At 41.5% G+C, this 13529-nt stretch overlaps 1 protein-coding gene across 1 annotated transcript in view; it reads left to right on the top strand.

Annotated features, from left to right (window-relative positions):
- The window catches only part of SLC6A3 (solute carrier family 6 member 3), a 201397-nt gene extending 188537 nt beyond the window's left edge, over positions 1-12860 (top strand). The window contains exons 11-13 of the mRNA XM_040433971.1: positions 2153-2253; positions 11158-11325; positions 12747-12860. Coding sequence (XP_040289905.1) covers positions 2153-2253; positions 11158-11325; positions 12747-12860 — 383 coding nt within the window. The remainder of the gene's footprint in view (positions 1-2152; positions 2254-11157; positions 11326-12746) is intronic.
- The last annotated feature ends 669 nt before the right edge of the window (positions 12861-13529 follow it).

The raw sequence follows: 13529 nt of genomic DNA, 5'->3' as shown, positions 1-13529 counted from the left end.
CCTCCACCTTGCTGGCGTCTGAGTCGGACTGGAGCTCTCTGCCCTTTACCAATCCAGCCATGGGCCCATCCATCTGGCCCATCAAGACTCACTCTCATTTCATCAGTCCATAAAACCTTAGAAAAATCAGTCTTGAGATATTTCTTGGGCCAGTCTTGACGTTTCAGCTTGTGTGTCTTGTTCAGTGGTGGTCGTCTTTCAGCCTTTCTTACCTTGGCCATGTCTCTGAGTATTGCACACCTTGTGCTTTTGGGCACTACAGTGATGTTGCAGCTCTGAAATATGGCCAAACTGGTGGCAAGTGGCATCTTGGCAGCTGCACGCTTGACTTTTCTTAGTTCATGGGCAGTTATTTTGCGCCTTGGTTTTTCCACACGCTTCTTGCGACCCTGTTGACTATTTTGAATGAAACGCTTGATTGTTCGATGATCACGCTTCAGAAGCTTTGCAATTTTAAGAGTGCTGCATCCCTCTGCAAGATATCTCACTATTTTTGACTTTTCTGAGCCTGTCAAGTCCTTCTTTTGACCCATTTTGCCAAAGGAAAGGAAGTTGCCTAATAATTATGCACACCTAATATAGGGTGTTGATGTCATTAGACCACACCCCTTCTCATTACAGAGATGCACATCACCTAATATGCTTAATTGGTAGTAGGCTTTCGAGCCTATACAGCTTGGAGTAAGACAACATGCATAAAGAGGATGATGTGGTCAAAATACTCATTTGCCTAATAATTCTGCACGCAGTGTATCTTAAAGTCATCTCAGCCACCCAATGTGTCTATAATAATAAACTGGGTGCTTTGATAAATAATGTACCCAGGTTTTCAGATCAACATAGGCTGGTTGAGGCGATCTATGCTGCCTACCTATATCTAGTGCTGTCAGTCTACTGTGCCATGTGCCACTTGTAAAAAGGTTGAGGGACTAGGGGCTCACCTTGCTCAGGGGCCCACTGGGGATTCACCTGTTCCCCTGTGGGCCAGTCTGAGGCTGGTCTGAACACATCCATGTGTGCCATCAGTAATATAGCATACTTTAGAATAAACACTGTGAGCAACTACTGTGACACATGCAAATACCTCTTTAAGTATTTGCTTATCATTTATTCAGCAGACAAGTGTCCTGTAATCTTGGTGGCTACTACTCGGCCCAATCTAGGCTTGATTGACATATATTACAGGGGAAAGTGAATGACACAGGAAGCATCAGAGATGTCAATCATGTCTAAGGCTGGGTTCACACTAGCGTTAGGGATTCCGTTATGGCTTTCCGTTATAACATGGTTATAATGGAAAATAACGAAATACCCAGACAGAATGCAAAACGGAAGCCTTTAAAAGGCATTCCATTTGCTTTCCGTCCTAATAGAAGTCTAAGGGAAAGCATAACAAATCCGTCTGAGTCCCGACAGGACTTTGTTTTCATTCTTGCATAACGGGACCCAGACGGATCCGTTTTGATTCCATAGACTTCTATTAGGACAGAAAGCAAACAGAATGCCTTTTAAAGGCTTCCGTTTTGCATTCCGTCTTAATACAAGTCTATGGGCAGAAGAACGGATCCATCCTTCCGTCTTATGGATTTTGTTATTTTCCTTTATGACCATGTGATAAAGGAAAGCCATAACGGAAAGCCATAACGGAATCCCTAACGCTAGTGTGAACCCACCCTTAGTTAGAGGGATGCTGACGAGATGGTAGAAAACTTGCCTGCTGGGCGCCTGGAGATTAATTTACATGAGATGTAGGAGTTTCTAAGGTATGCTGTATGGCACACATGGATATATGCAAAAAGGACTCCATATACACGTATAGCAATAAAAAGTGGTGATAGTGGGTTAGAGGGGTCACTGCTGACATGTTCTCCTAAAGCTGGCCATAAAAAAAATTATGGCTGTCAGAAGAAGAATATTTTGGCCAATCAATTCCTGACCTCCCCCCTCAACATTAGCCCCACAACCATAATCTGATCCAAAAGTGTTTTTTCAATAGGAAAGGGATATGTTTTCTGGCTGCCACATGGTTTCTATACCTTCATTTTGTATCTTATACTTAGAATTTGGTTTGTTGTTCTGATCTTTATTTTATTTTATTACAGTACATATGTAAGATTTACATATACTGCATGCATGTATGTATTTTCACCAGGAGTTAGTCGTTTCAGTGATGACATAAAGGAAATGATTGGAACGAGACCAGGACTTTACTGGAGACTTTGTTGGAAGTTTGTCAGCCCTTGTTTTCTCCTGGTAAATATTACACCTGAAATCATACCTGAAATCAGAAAATGATCTATCTATCTATTTATCCTGTATAGACAGAAGTATTGGGACACCTATGCATTACACATAGAGCAGCTTTTATGACATCACATTTTTATTCCATAAGCATTAATATAAAGTTGGTCCCCCTTTGTAGCTAAAACAGCTTCCACTCATCTGAGAAGGCTTTCTACAAGATTACAGAGAGTGTGTCTGTGGGAATTTTTGCCCATTCATCCAGAAAAGCATTTGTGAGGTCAGACACTGATGTTGGACCAGAGGGCCTGGCTCACAATCTCTGTTTTAATTCATCCCAACGGTATCCAATGACAGTCAAAGTCTTCCACACCAAACTACCCAACCATGCCTTTATTAACCTTACACTTTGTACTGGGGCATGGTCATGCTGGAACAGAAAAGGGGTTTTTCCAAAACTGTTCCCAGAAAGTTGGAAACGTACAATTGTCCAAAATGTCTTAATATGCTGAAGCATTAAGATTTCCTTTCACTGGAAGTAAGGGGCCTAGGCCAACCCCTGAGAAACAACCCTATCGTATTATCCCTCCTCCACCAAACTTTACAATTGGCACAGTGCCATCAGGGAGGTAACGGTCTCCTGCCATTTACCAAATCTAGACTCATGCACCAAATTGTCAGATAGAGAAGCTTGATTATCTTGGTAACACCCACCAACAACCCTCTATCCGGGGAAAGCATGGTGCCGCATCACTCACCTACAGCTAAAGGGAACAATTAACATGTTAAGTAAACAATGGCAAGAAAATATTAATTTACTTTTTCAATGGCTTTTCTCATGAGATAACACTGTGACATGTGTTATCACAGTTCCTTTTAGTTCTGCTACATCTGTAGCTTGTGTCCGTGGCTGGTCACAAGACTCCTTTGTCCCAGGCTGCATGCTGCAGCCTGGCTGCTAGGTCTGCTCCTGAACCTTTCCCTGCAGTACTGAAAAGGTTGACTCTCCTTTTTGCTCTGTGTTCAGCTGTTTGACTAATGAGCTCATTAGCCCTCCTACAGTATACAGGGAGTGCAGAATTATTAGGCAAATGAGTATTTTGACCACATCATCCTCTTTATGCATGTTGTCTTACTCCAAGCTGTATAGGCTCGAAAGCCTACTACCAATTAAGCATATTAGGTGATGTGCATCTCTGTAATGAGAAGGGGTCTGGTCTAATGACATCAACACCCTATATCAGGTGTGCATATTTATTAGGCAACCTCCTTTCCTTTGGCAAAATGGGTCAAAAGAAGGACTTGACAGGCTCAGAAAAGTCAAAAATAGTGAGATATCTTGCAGAGGGATGCAGCACTCTTAAAATTGCAAAGCTTCTGAAGCGTGATCATCGAACAATCAAGCGTTTCATTCAAAATAGTCAACAGGGTCGCAAGAAGCGTGTGGAAAAACCAAGGCGCAAAATAACTGCCCATGAACTGAGAAAAGTCAAGCGTGCAGCTGCCAAGATGCCACTTGCCACTAGTTTGGCCATATTTCAGAGCTGCAACATCACTGGAGTGCCCAAAAGCACAAGGTGTGCAATACTCAGAGACATGGCCAAGGTAAGAAAGGCTGAAAGACGACCACCACTGAACAAGACACACAAGCTGAAACGTCAAGACTGGGCCAAGAAATATCTCAAGACTGATTTTTCTAAGGTTTTATGGACTGATGAAATGAGAGTGAGTCTTGATGGGCCAGATGGATGGGCCCGTGGCTGGATTGGTAAAGGGCAGAGAGCTCCAGTCCGACTCAGACGCCAGCAAGGTGGAGGTGGAGTACTGGTTTGGGCTGGTATCATCAAAGATGAGCTTGTGGGGCCTTTTCGGGTTGAGGATGGAGTCAAGCTCAACTCCCAGTCCTACTGGCAGTTTCTGGAAGACACCTTCTTCAAGCAGTGGTACAGGAAGAAGTCTGCATCCTTCAAGAAAAACATGATTTTCATGCAGGACAATGCTCCATCACACGCGTCCAAGTACTCCACAGCGTGGCTGGCAAGAAAGGGTATAAAAGAAGAAAATCTAATGACATGGCCTCCTTGTTCACCTGATCTAAACCCCATTGAGAACCTGTGGTCCATCATCAAATGTGAGATTTACAAGGAGGGAAAACAGTACACCTCTCTGAACAGTGTCTGGGAGGCTGTGGTTGCTGCTGCACGCAATGTTGATGGTGAACAGATCAAAACACTGACAGAATCCATGGATGGCAGGCTTTTGAGTGTCCTTGCAAAGAAAGGTGGCTATATTGGTCACTGATTTGTTTTTGTTTTGTTTTTGAATGTCAGAAATGTATATTTGTGAATGTTGAGATGTTATATTGGTTTCACTGGTAAAAATAAATAATTAAAATGGGTATATATTTGTTTTTTGTTAAGTTGCCTAATAATTATGCACAGTAACAGTCACCTGCACACACAGATATCCCCCTAAAATAGCTAAAACTAAAAACAAACTAAAAACTACTTCCAAAAATATTCAGCTTTGATATTAATGAGTTTTTTGGGTTCATTGAGAACATGGTTGTTGTTCAATAATAAAATTAATCCTCAAAAATACAACTTGCCTAATAATTCTGCACTCCCTGTATATGCTGGGCGGTTTGTTCCACCCCTTCCCTGAGCAATCCTTTAGATTACGTTTGCTTTCACTTGCTTGCTAGGTCCTACAAAAGACCTATATTTTGTGTGTCTATGTACCGACTTCTGTCTGTTTCCTGGATTCTGACTCTCTGCAGCCTGACCTGACCCATGCCTGTTCACTGCACTGATCCTGAGCTGCCTGCCCTGACCTATGGATTGTTCATGGATTTGCACATACCCTACCTACCCAGACCTCTTCCTGCTTCCGGACCACGTGTATTGCCTGATCCCTTGGTGCTTTGCACCAGTGCCTCTGATCCCAGTGAATCAGCAGCCAACCACACCGGGACTATTTCAAGAGGTAGTGGCCTGGTGTCTCCCCTACAGTGAGGAAAAGATCCCTGTATAGGGGTTAAAGGGTGAAAACCAGGAAACCACCAGAATAATGCCCACAATCAAACCTGTTGCATGGTTGGCCACACTTACTGCCTGTCACAGTGATTCATCACTCCACAGAACACATTGCAACTACTCCAAATATTACTGGCAGCATGCTTTACATCACTATCTTACAATTGTCATTGTGCTGTCATTGTGCCAAGGAAACCCATGCCATAAGAAGCACAGTTTTTGTGCTAATGTTAATGCTAGGAGAGGTTTGGAACTATGCAGCTATTGAGTCAACAGAGCATTAGCAACTGTTATGCACTATGGGGCACATTTATTAAGACCGCTGTTTTAGACGCTGGTCTTAATAAAGCCCTACACTGGCAGTGGATCCGCTAAAGTTATGAAGAGGAGCAGGCTTCTCCATAACTTCGACGTATCCAGCTCCAGCTCTAAATCTAAGAATGCTTCTGAGCGGTCTTACATTTAGACCTATTTTTACGCGTAAAACAGGCGCATAAAATGGTGAATGAGACGAGCTTGGAGTGTGCAGGACAAAGTCGCAGATAGCCGTGCAACTGCACCTGAAATGCACCTAATTTAGGCCTATTTCAGCATAGTAAATGGCCCCCTATTCGCTTCACTCCTTGACTTTATGTGGTCTGTCACTTTGTGGCTAAGTTGATGTAGTTCTTAAAGTCTTTTACTTTGCAATAATACCACTCACAGTTGATCCTGAAGTATCTTGGAGGGAAGAAATTTCACAAACTGATTTGTTGCAACAGTGTCCTTCTATTACCACACTCAAATTCAGTGAGCTCTTTAGAATGAGCTATTACTTCCCAATTGTTAGTAAAGGTAGACTGCATGGCTAGAGGCAGCTCAGTGGTTAGCACTCATGCCCTGCCGCACTGGGGTCCTAGGTTCAAATCTGACCAAGGACAACATCTGCATGGAATTTGTATGTTCTCCCCATGTTTGTGTAGGTTTCTTCCCACACTTCAAGAACATACTAAGATTGTGAGTCCCATTGGGGACAGTGTGATCTAATGTCTGTAAAGCGCTGTGGAATATAGCAGCGCTGTATAACTACATAAAATAAATAAAACATTTTATACATCCGTGGCAATAAAGCTGCACATGTACGCAGTGACTAAGTTGTGTGTCCCAATACTTTTGTCCATATAGTCTGTCTGTCTATCTATCTATCTATCTATCTTCAATAATATCTTTAAAATGGCCGCAGCCAAGTGACACTGGGGCTACACCTCGACTTTTTGTAGCGCTGTTAATTGATTTTAAACCATTGAGCTACAGCCAAAGCAGTATATTGACTTGCATGCAATCTTGTGCACAGTCACTTGACTAGGTGTAGCTCCAGCGTTATTATTACTGGAGCAATTTAATCGCCTGTGATAAAATCAGCTGTAAAATCATTCTGAAACCACTGTAGACAGTAAGTAGCTAGCAATTTAAAAAATTGGGAAATGTTGGGATTTCAGAGCAATTTGCAAGCTAGTTTTTACTTAACATAAAAATCTTTTGCCAATAATTCCGCATTAAAATGGCCAGTGACTTGGAATTAAGCTACTCAACCTAAAAAATTTTTTTATAGTGTGACAAAAAGTCGAGATTTAGCCTCAGCCTTAGGCCCCTTGCAGATGAGTGATACGGATTAGGTCCAGATGCGTTCAGGGTGCAGTCAGTTGAAAATGTGCGATTTCGCAAGCAATTTTAGTCAGTTTTGCCTGCAATTGCATTCACTTACCAGTAGGAGGAGCTCCCGGCCGGATGCAGACATCGCAGACATCGCAGCTCGCAGGTAAGTATAATGGTTCTACAAATTGCTAAGTAACCATGGCAACCGGGACTGCAGTAGCGTCCTGGTTGCCATGGTTACCGATCGGAGCCCCAGCGATTAAACTGGGACTCCGATCGGTACACTCCGCTGCCACCAATGATAGGGGGGAGATTTTAATTAGGAGGGGGAGGGAGGGGAGAAGGCCCACTGGCCACCAACGAGTTAACTACAGGGGAGGGAGGGGGGGCCCACTGGCCACCAACGAGTTAACTACAGGGGAGGGAGGGGGGCCCACTGGCCACCAATGAGTTAACTACAGGGGAGGGGGGGCCGGCCGCACTGGCCACCAATGAGTTAACTACAGGGGAGGGAGGGGGGCCCACTGGCCACCAATGAGTTAACTACAGGGGAGGGAGGGGGGGGGCCACTGGTCACCAATGAGTTAACTACAGGGGAGGGAGGGGGGGGCCGGCCGCACTGGCCACCAATGTGTTAACTACAGGGGGGGCCCACTGGCCACCAATGTGTTAACTACAGGGTGGGGGGGGGCTGCCCCCTGCTGCCTGGCAGCACCTGCCAGGCAGCAGGGGGCAGTCATGTACACAGTTCTTTTAGTATATTCTAACCTGAAGCGTCCCCATCACCATGGGAACGCCTCTGTGTTAGAATATACTGTCGGTTCTGAGTTTTCACGAAGTGAAAACTCAGCTATGAAAAAGCTTTTATGCAGACGGATCTTCGGATCCGTCTGTATAAAAAGTAACCTACGGCCACGGATCATGGACACGGATGCCAATCTTGTGTGCATCCGTGTTCTTTCACGGACCCATTGACTTGAATGGGTCCGTGAACCGTTGGCCGTGAAAAAAATAGGACAAGTCAATGGGTCCGCGAAAAAAAACAGAAAGCGGCACAACGGCCACGGGTGCACACAACGGTCGTGTGCATGAGGCCTTATATATATAATCATACAATCATATGAGACCAATCGCCATGTTATTTATTTATTACATATTGATAAACAGCTGGTCATAGTACCACATGTATGTGCAGCCTTTGTCCCACCAGGGTGGTGGCTCTTTCTGTCAACTTGTTTTTAATAGCAACGTCGTTCATATATGTACTGTCATGAATTCAATAAAGTATTTATATTTTTGTACTAGTACATGGTGAGCTCCATTTCTTGTAGGTTTTGCGTTTTGAACGGGAGCTGGTACTTTAGATTTTTGATAAGTTGACCCGCGCACCATTGCCGCAATATGTATTGCATGGACTAACTTTAGTTTTGTCATGAGGGTCACTCTTGGTTTTGTTTTTCTTTGCATCAGTGAAAAACACATCGTATCCGAACTTGCTTGCGGTTGCGATGCAATTTTTTTAACGCAGCCCCATTTGCTTCTAAAAAACGCAGAATATAGAACATGCTGCGATTTTCACGCAACGCACGAGTGATGAGTGAAAAACAACGCTCATGTACACAGCCCCATTGAAATGAAGGGGTCCGGATTCAGTGCAGGCGCAATGCGTTCACATCACACATTGCGCCCACGTGGAAAACTCGCTCGTCTGCAAGGGGCCTAAGAGCTGTATTACACCAACAGATTATCTGACCAATAGTTTGTGTGTATAACAAAAGATCTATGTGTGAAATGTCCATCTGACCAATGATTGGTCAGAAAATCAGTCAGATATTCTGCTGGTGTAATGCAGCCCTAATGCTGGGAAACTCTCTCTATTAACTCAGATATACCTAATTAAAATCACATCTCACACTCGATTTTTCATTTGTACTGCATAGTTTGATTTACCTCTGATCTGATCAGACTGTGCTGACCTATCTACTGAAGAATTTCCTGTAGCTACACTCTGCATGCTTAATTTACAGCAGTCTGTAGTCAGGCTTTGGTCTTTCAATCACAGACTGAATTAAAACTAGATATGTCTGTATTTGGAAAAATCCAAGACCCTTCAGAGATGCTGTCAGTAGCTACAATTTTAATGTGAACACCAAAAATCTATGTATCTGCCTTTGTAACGTAGCATTTATCAGATTATCTTCAGTTGTTAAAGGGATTATGGCATAATGCTAGGACCAGTCGTACACAATGAAATTGCAATGCTGCTACGGAAGCATTATGCCCCATGAGTCTCTGTGAACTCCACTTTTTTGGAGGACTTACTGTATGGTTGACTCATTATAGTCAATGGCAGAAAAAAAGCACTGCTACTACTAAATGGGGTTGCACCCTTTTTTTTATATTGATGACCTATCCTCAGGATAGGTCATCAATATCAGATCGGCAGGGGTCCGACTCCCAGCACCCCCACCAATCAGCTGTTTGAAGAGAAAGTACCACTTGTATGGGCGCTGCCTTCTCTTCATTGTTTACCTGCTCGTTTTTGCAACCGCACTGGTGCAGGTGTAGTTAGGAAGGAGCTGTCCCATTGAAGTGAATGAAGCGGTTATTGCGGTCATACCTAGCAATTTGCCATCAATGACATTACTGTGAAAACCCCTTTAACATTTTCACTGAGCCAAATTGTACCTTTATTTGTATTAAATATGAAAACCTGCGCTATTTGTGCTGTTGTAAGCTGTACTCTGTAGTTCTTGAATAGGTGTACTTTTAAAATCATGCACCTTTCATTATCCCTCATTTCTGTAATTATCCTTGAACTTTCTATGTTTTGTTCCTCCGCTATGTAATTGGTTTTTTTTTGGACACATTAGCTAGATGATTATTTAGAGGTAATTATTATTTTTTATATGCATAAATGATCACATTTCTACTGTAACCTTGGACCTAGCTTCATTCTGGTCATTGCTGCTGCACATGCAACTACAGTAGTTGCTTTTTAAGTATAAAAAAATGAACAAGCAGATCTGTAAGTATAATTTTCTTGCACTTTGTATGTGCATTTCACAATGCAGACAAACATTTGTGTTATCTGTCTCTTATCTGATTTTCAACATAGAATACTTTAGTAAACTGAATTGTGTTCACCCACCATCAAAATTCTGATTTTATTGATACTTCTTATATCCTGTTCTCATTAAAAGGGTTATCCATTTTAGTAAATTCTTATTTGTAAGACGAGTCCCTTGCCAATAAGCAATCAGTGAGATCTGTAGGAAAGCCTAGCAGTAAGTGTAGGTTCACATGGAGTTTCTTGGAGACATTTTGGGGCCGGTTTTTCAGCCAAAGCCAGAAGTGGATCCAGCTAAAAGGAGAAGTATAAGTGCTTTCTTTAGATTTCAGATTTCTTTTTAATCTACTTCTGGCTTTGGCTGAAAAACCCGAATAAAAAACCTGCCTAAAAACCTCCTTCAAAAAACTCAGTGTGAACCTACCCTAAAGGCCCCTTTACACTTCTCGATGGAGCAGATGATTATTAGGAAGGAAAAGGTCATTTTGGCAGTGACCTGCTGCACTGTAACACCCTTGTATCTCATGTTCACCTCTAACATCTGTGGCATGTGATGCTCCACAGTTTCCACATCACTTATGGTGCCATTTGTCCACTCACCACAGCAGCTCGTGAATAGTTTACAAACTGTACAGTTTCAGAAATACTGCCACACTTGATCCGAAAGCCAGTAATCATCCCTTTTTGCAACTCTGAAAAATAACCCTTTTTATTCATGACAGTAACGAGGGATTTGTGTGCACACCTTATATACCCACCAAGCCAGCTCACGACACGTGACTTCCTTCATGAGCTACGCATCGCCAACATGGAAAATAGGAAATGGTCATAATAATGTGACTCGGCTGTGTATAAGGAAACAACTTTGTGAAGAAGCAGGGTGCATAGTCTTTCATGGACTGATCAACACAATCAACAGTACAAAAAGGCCCTCTAAACTAGTGGCAACTCGGGGAATGGCTGTAGAAGTTGTAACTTTAAATTACATGTAAAGATCTTAAAAAACTGCCAGAATACCATAGATTTTGGTTTAATTTAACGGCACAATGGCACCATACTGTGTTAAAAAAGAAAAGTAAAAATATAATAAATAAAAAAAGCTTTAATCTATCTATCTAATATCTATATATTGTTCAGCTTATTGTTTGAGTAATGATAATTTGCTTTTTTTTTCAGTTTATGGTTGTTATCAGCATTGTATCCTATAGTTCTCCAAAGTATGGAAACTATACATTTCCAGAATGGGCAAATGTGATTGGCTGGTTAATTGCTGTATCATCCATGGCAATGGTACCTATTTATGCCATATATAAATTTTGTACTCTTCCTGGATCCTTTCGAGAAGTAAGAAATCTGTGTTTTATGTGTTATGTATGTATATTGCTTTTATAGAAATAGTATTGACTAAATGTCAAGTAAAAAAAGCTCATTAGACAATATTTACTAACTGCTATGTATGACAATATACAATAAAATAAAATCCATATTTAGTCTATTTAATATTTAATAAAAAAGCATGTGAAAATATATTTACCCAATACAAGAAATAATAAACAAAAAGCTATTATTGACTATCTTTTTTAGTCTTCTGGACCACATTGAATTTTGTGGCTATTACTAAGGTTGACTGTCTCCTAGTTGGGATTATCAGTTCTCAATTATACCTTTTTTACATTTATTTATTGTTTGTTGTGATAGATTGATATAATTCTATCGTACTATTTTAGATATTATAAATATTATATTTATCAACCAATTCCAAGCCCCATGATCTATGGTGTCGAACCAGTGATCCATTTTTTCTACCAATTCACAATTCTTTCAGGTATAAGAAGTAACCAGTGATCTTAACAGGAGAGATAATCAGTGTCACTGGGGGTTTCACCACTGGAACCCCCACAGATCACAAGAACAGGGGTCCCATATCCAGCACTGGGACCCCATAGTGATAGACACTTAGAGGGGCATTTATCAATGCATTTACGCCACTAGTGTGGCGTTACAAATTAGCAAATTATGGCTCATGCCATATTTGCACCATGATTCATGACTTTTTGAGCTTCTAATCACTTTTATGAAGTGGTGAGAAAAGAGTGGGGCTTAGCGGGAGGGGCCATACTCATCACGGCCCGCCGGATATACTATAACTTACACCAGAAACAGGTGTAAGTTATATCTCAGTTTCTGGCACATGGAGTGCTAAAGATACACATAATTTAGCAAAAGAATCTGCCCTTTTATAAATTTGGCACATCTTACTCCAGCACACAGGGGATCAAGACTGGCACATGGGAACACCAGTCTTGATAAATCTCTCCCTTATTGTCTATCTGTAATCACTTACTGCATCAGTTGGCCTCAAATTTGGCAATTACATTTTTACTTGTATTTTTTTAATTAAAGTTTTATAACAGTATAAGCACAAAAAAGAAAGGTAGTAAAAAGTACGATTTCATAGACTTTAATCAGTCATCTAAGGCACAAGTTTTGAGGCTTTGTAGACAGAAGATGGTTGATACACCACGATTTCTGCTTGGATATTGGATAACAAATTACTTAGTAAAGTCTTTCTGTAACATTGACTTTTTTGGAAAATTGATGTTAGGAAATGTATAATTAATATTTTTAAACTGAAATACTAATTAAAAGATTATAAAATACAGTAAGTCTATTGTGCCTAATACGTTTGCACAAAAGCATTTATATGTTTATGTACAGTATGCTACATAATGTGAAATACAATGTGTATTTTTGTTGTATTTCAGAAAATTGCTTATGCCATAACTCCTGAAAAAGAATATGATCTAATAGAAAGAGGAGAAGTGCGTCAGTTTACTGTAAGTTATTTTCTATATTATACTAGAGACTTTATGAACTGAAATTTCTTACAAGGAACTTAAAAGCGTATTCCCATGTGGGACATTTATCCACATGATATGCCATAATTGTCTGATAGGTGTTGGTTTCACCTCTGAGACCTGCTCTTCATCTGGGGTTTGTAGTGATTTTGGATCTTGACTGAACATCTGTATTAGGCCTCATGCACACGACCGTGGTGTGTTTTGCGGTCCGCAAACACGAACAGCCTTCAATATAAATGCCTATTCTTGTCCGCAAAGCGCGGACAAGAATAGGACATGTTATATTTTTTTAGCGGGGCCACGGAACGGAGCAACAGATGTGGACAGCACAAGGAGTGCTGTCCGCATCTTTTGTGGCACCATTGAAGTGAATAGGTCCGCATCCGAGCCGCCAAAACGGCGGCTCGGATGCGGACCAAAACAACGGCCGTGTGCATGAGGCCCTAAACAGGGTTGTCCAGCCATGTAAAAAGTTATTTTTTGAAAATTATTATAATAATGATAAAATAATAAAAGTAGCGATAGCTTTCTGATCCCCTACCGCTCTATTTCCGCTGCCTCCCATGTCCTTGCTGGTGTCTGTATTTCCAAGTCCCTCTCGACATGAGACCGCTGAGACCAGTGATTGGGAAGCAAGTGGTGGGGGATCAGTAAGGTAACGCTGGAGTCGAAATCTATTTAGAGTTC

The sequence above is a fragment of the Bufo bufo genome, chromosome 5 (genome assembly GCF_905171765.1).
Source record: "Bufo bufo chromosome 5, aBufBuf1.1, whole genome shotgun sequence".
NCBI classification, from domain to species: Eukaryota; Metazoa; Chordata; class Amphibia; order Anura; family Bufonidae; genus Bufo; species Bufo bufo.
The sequence above is the reverse complement of the archived record's forward strand: the minus strand, read 5'-3'. Positions and strand labels throughout refer to the sequence as shown.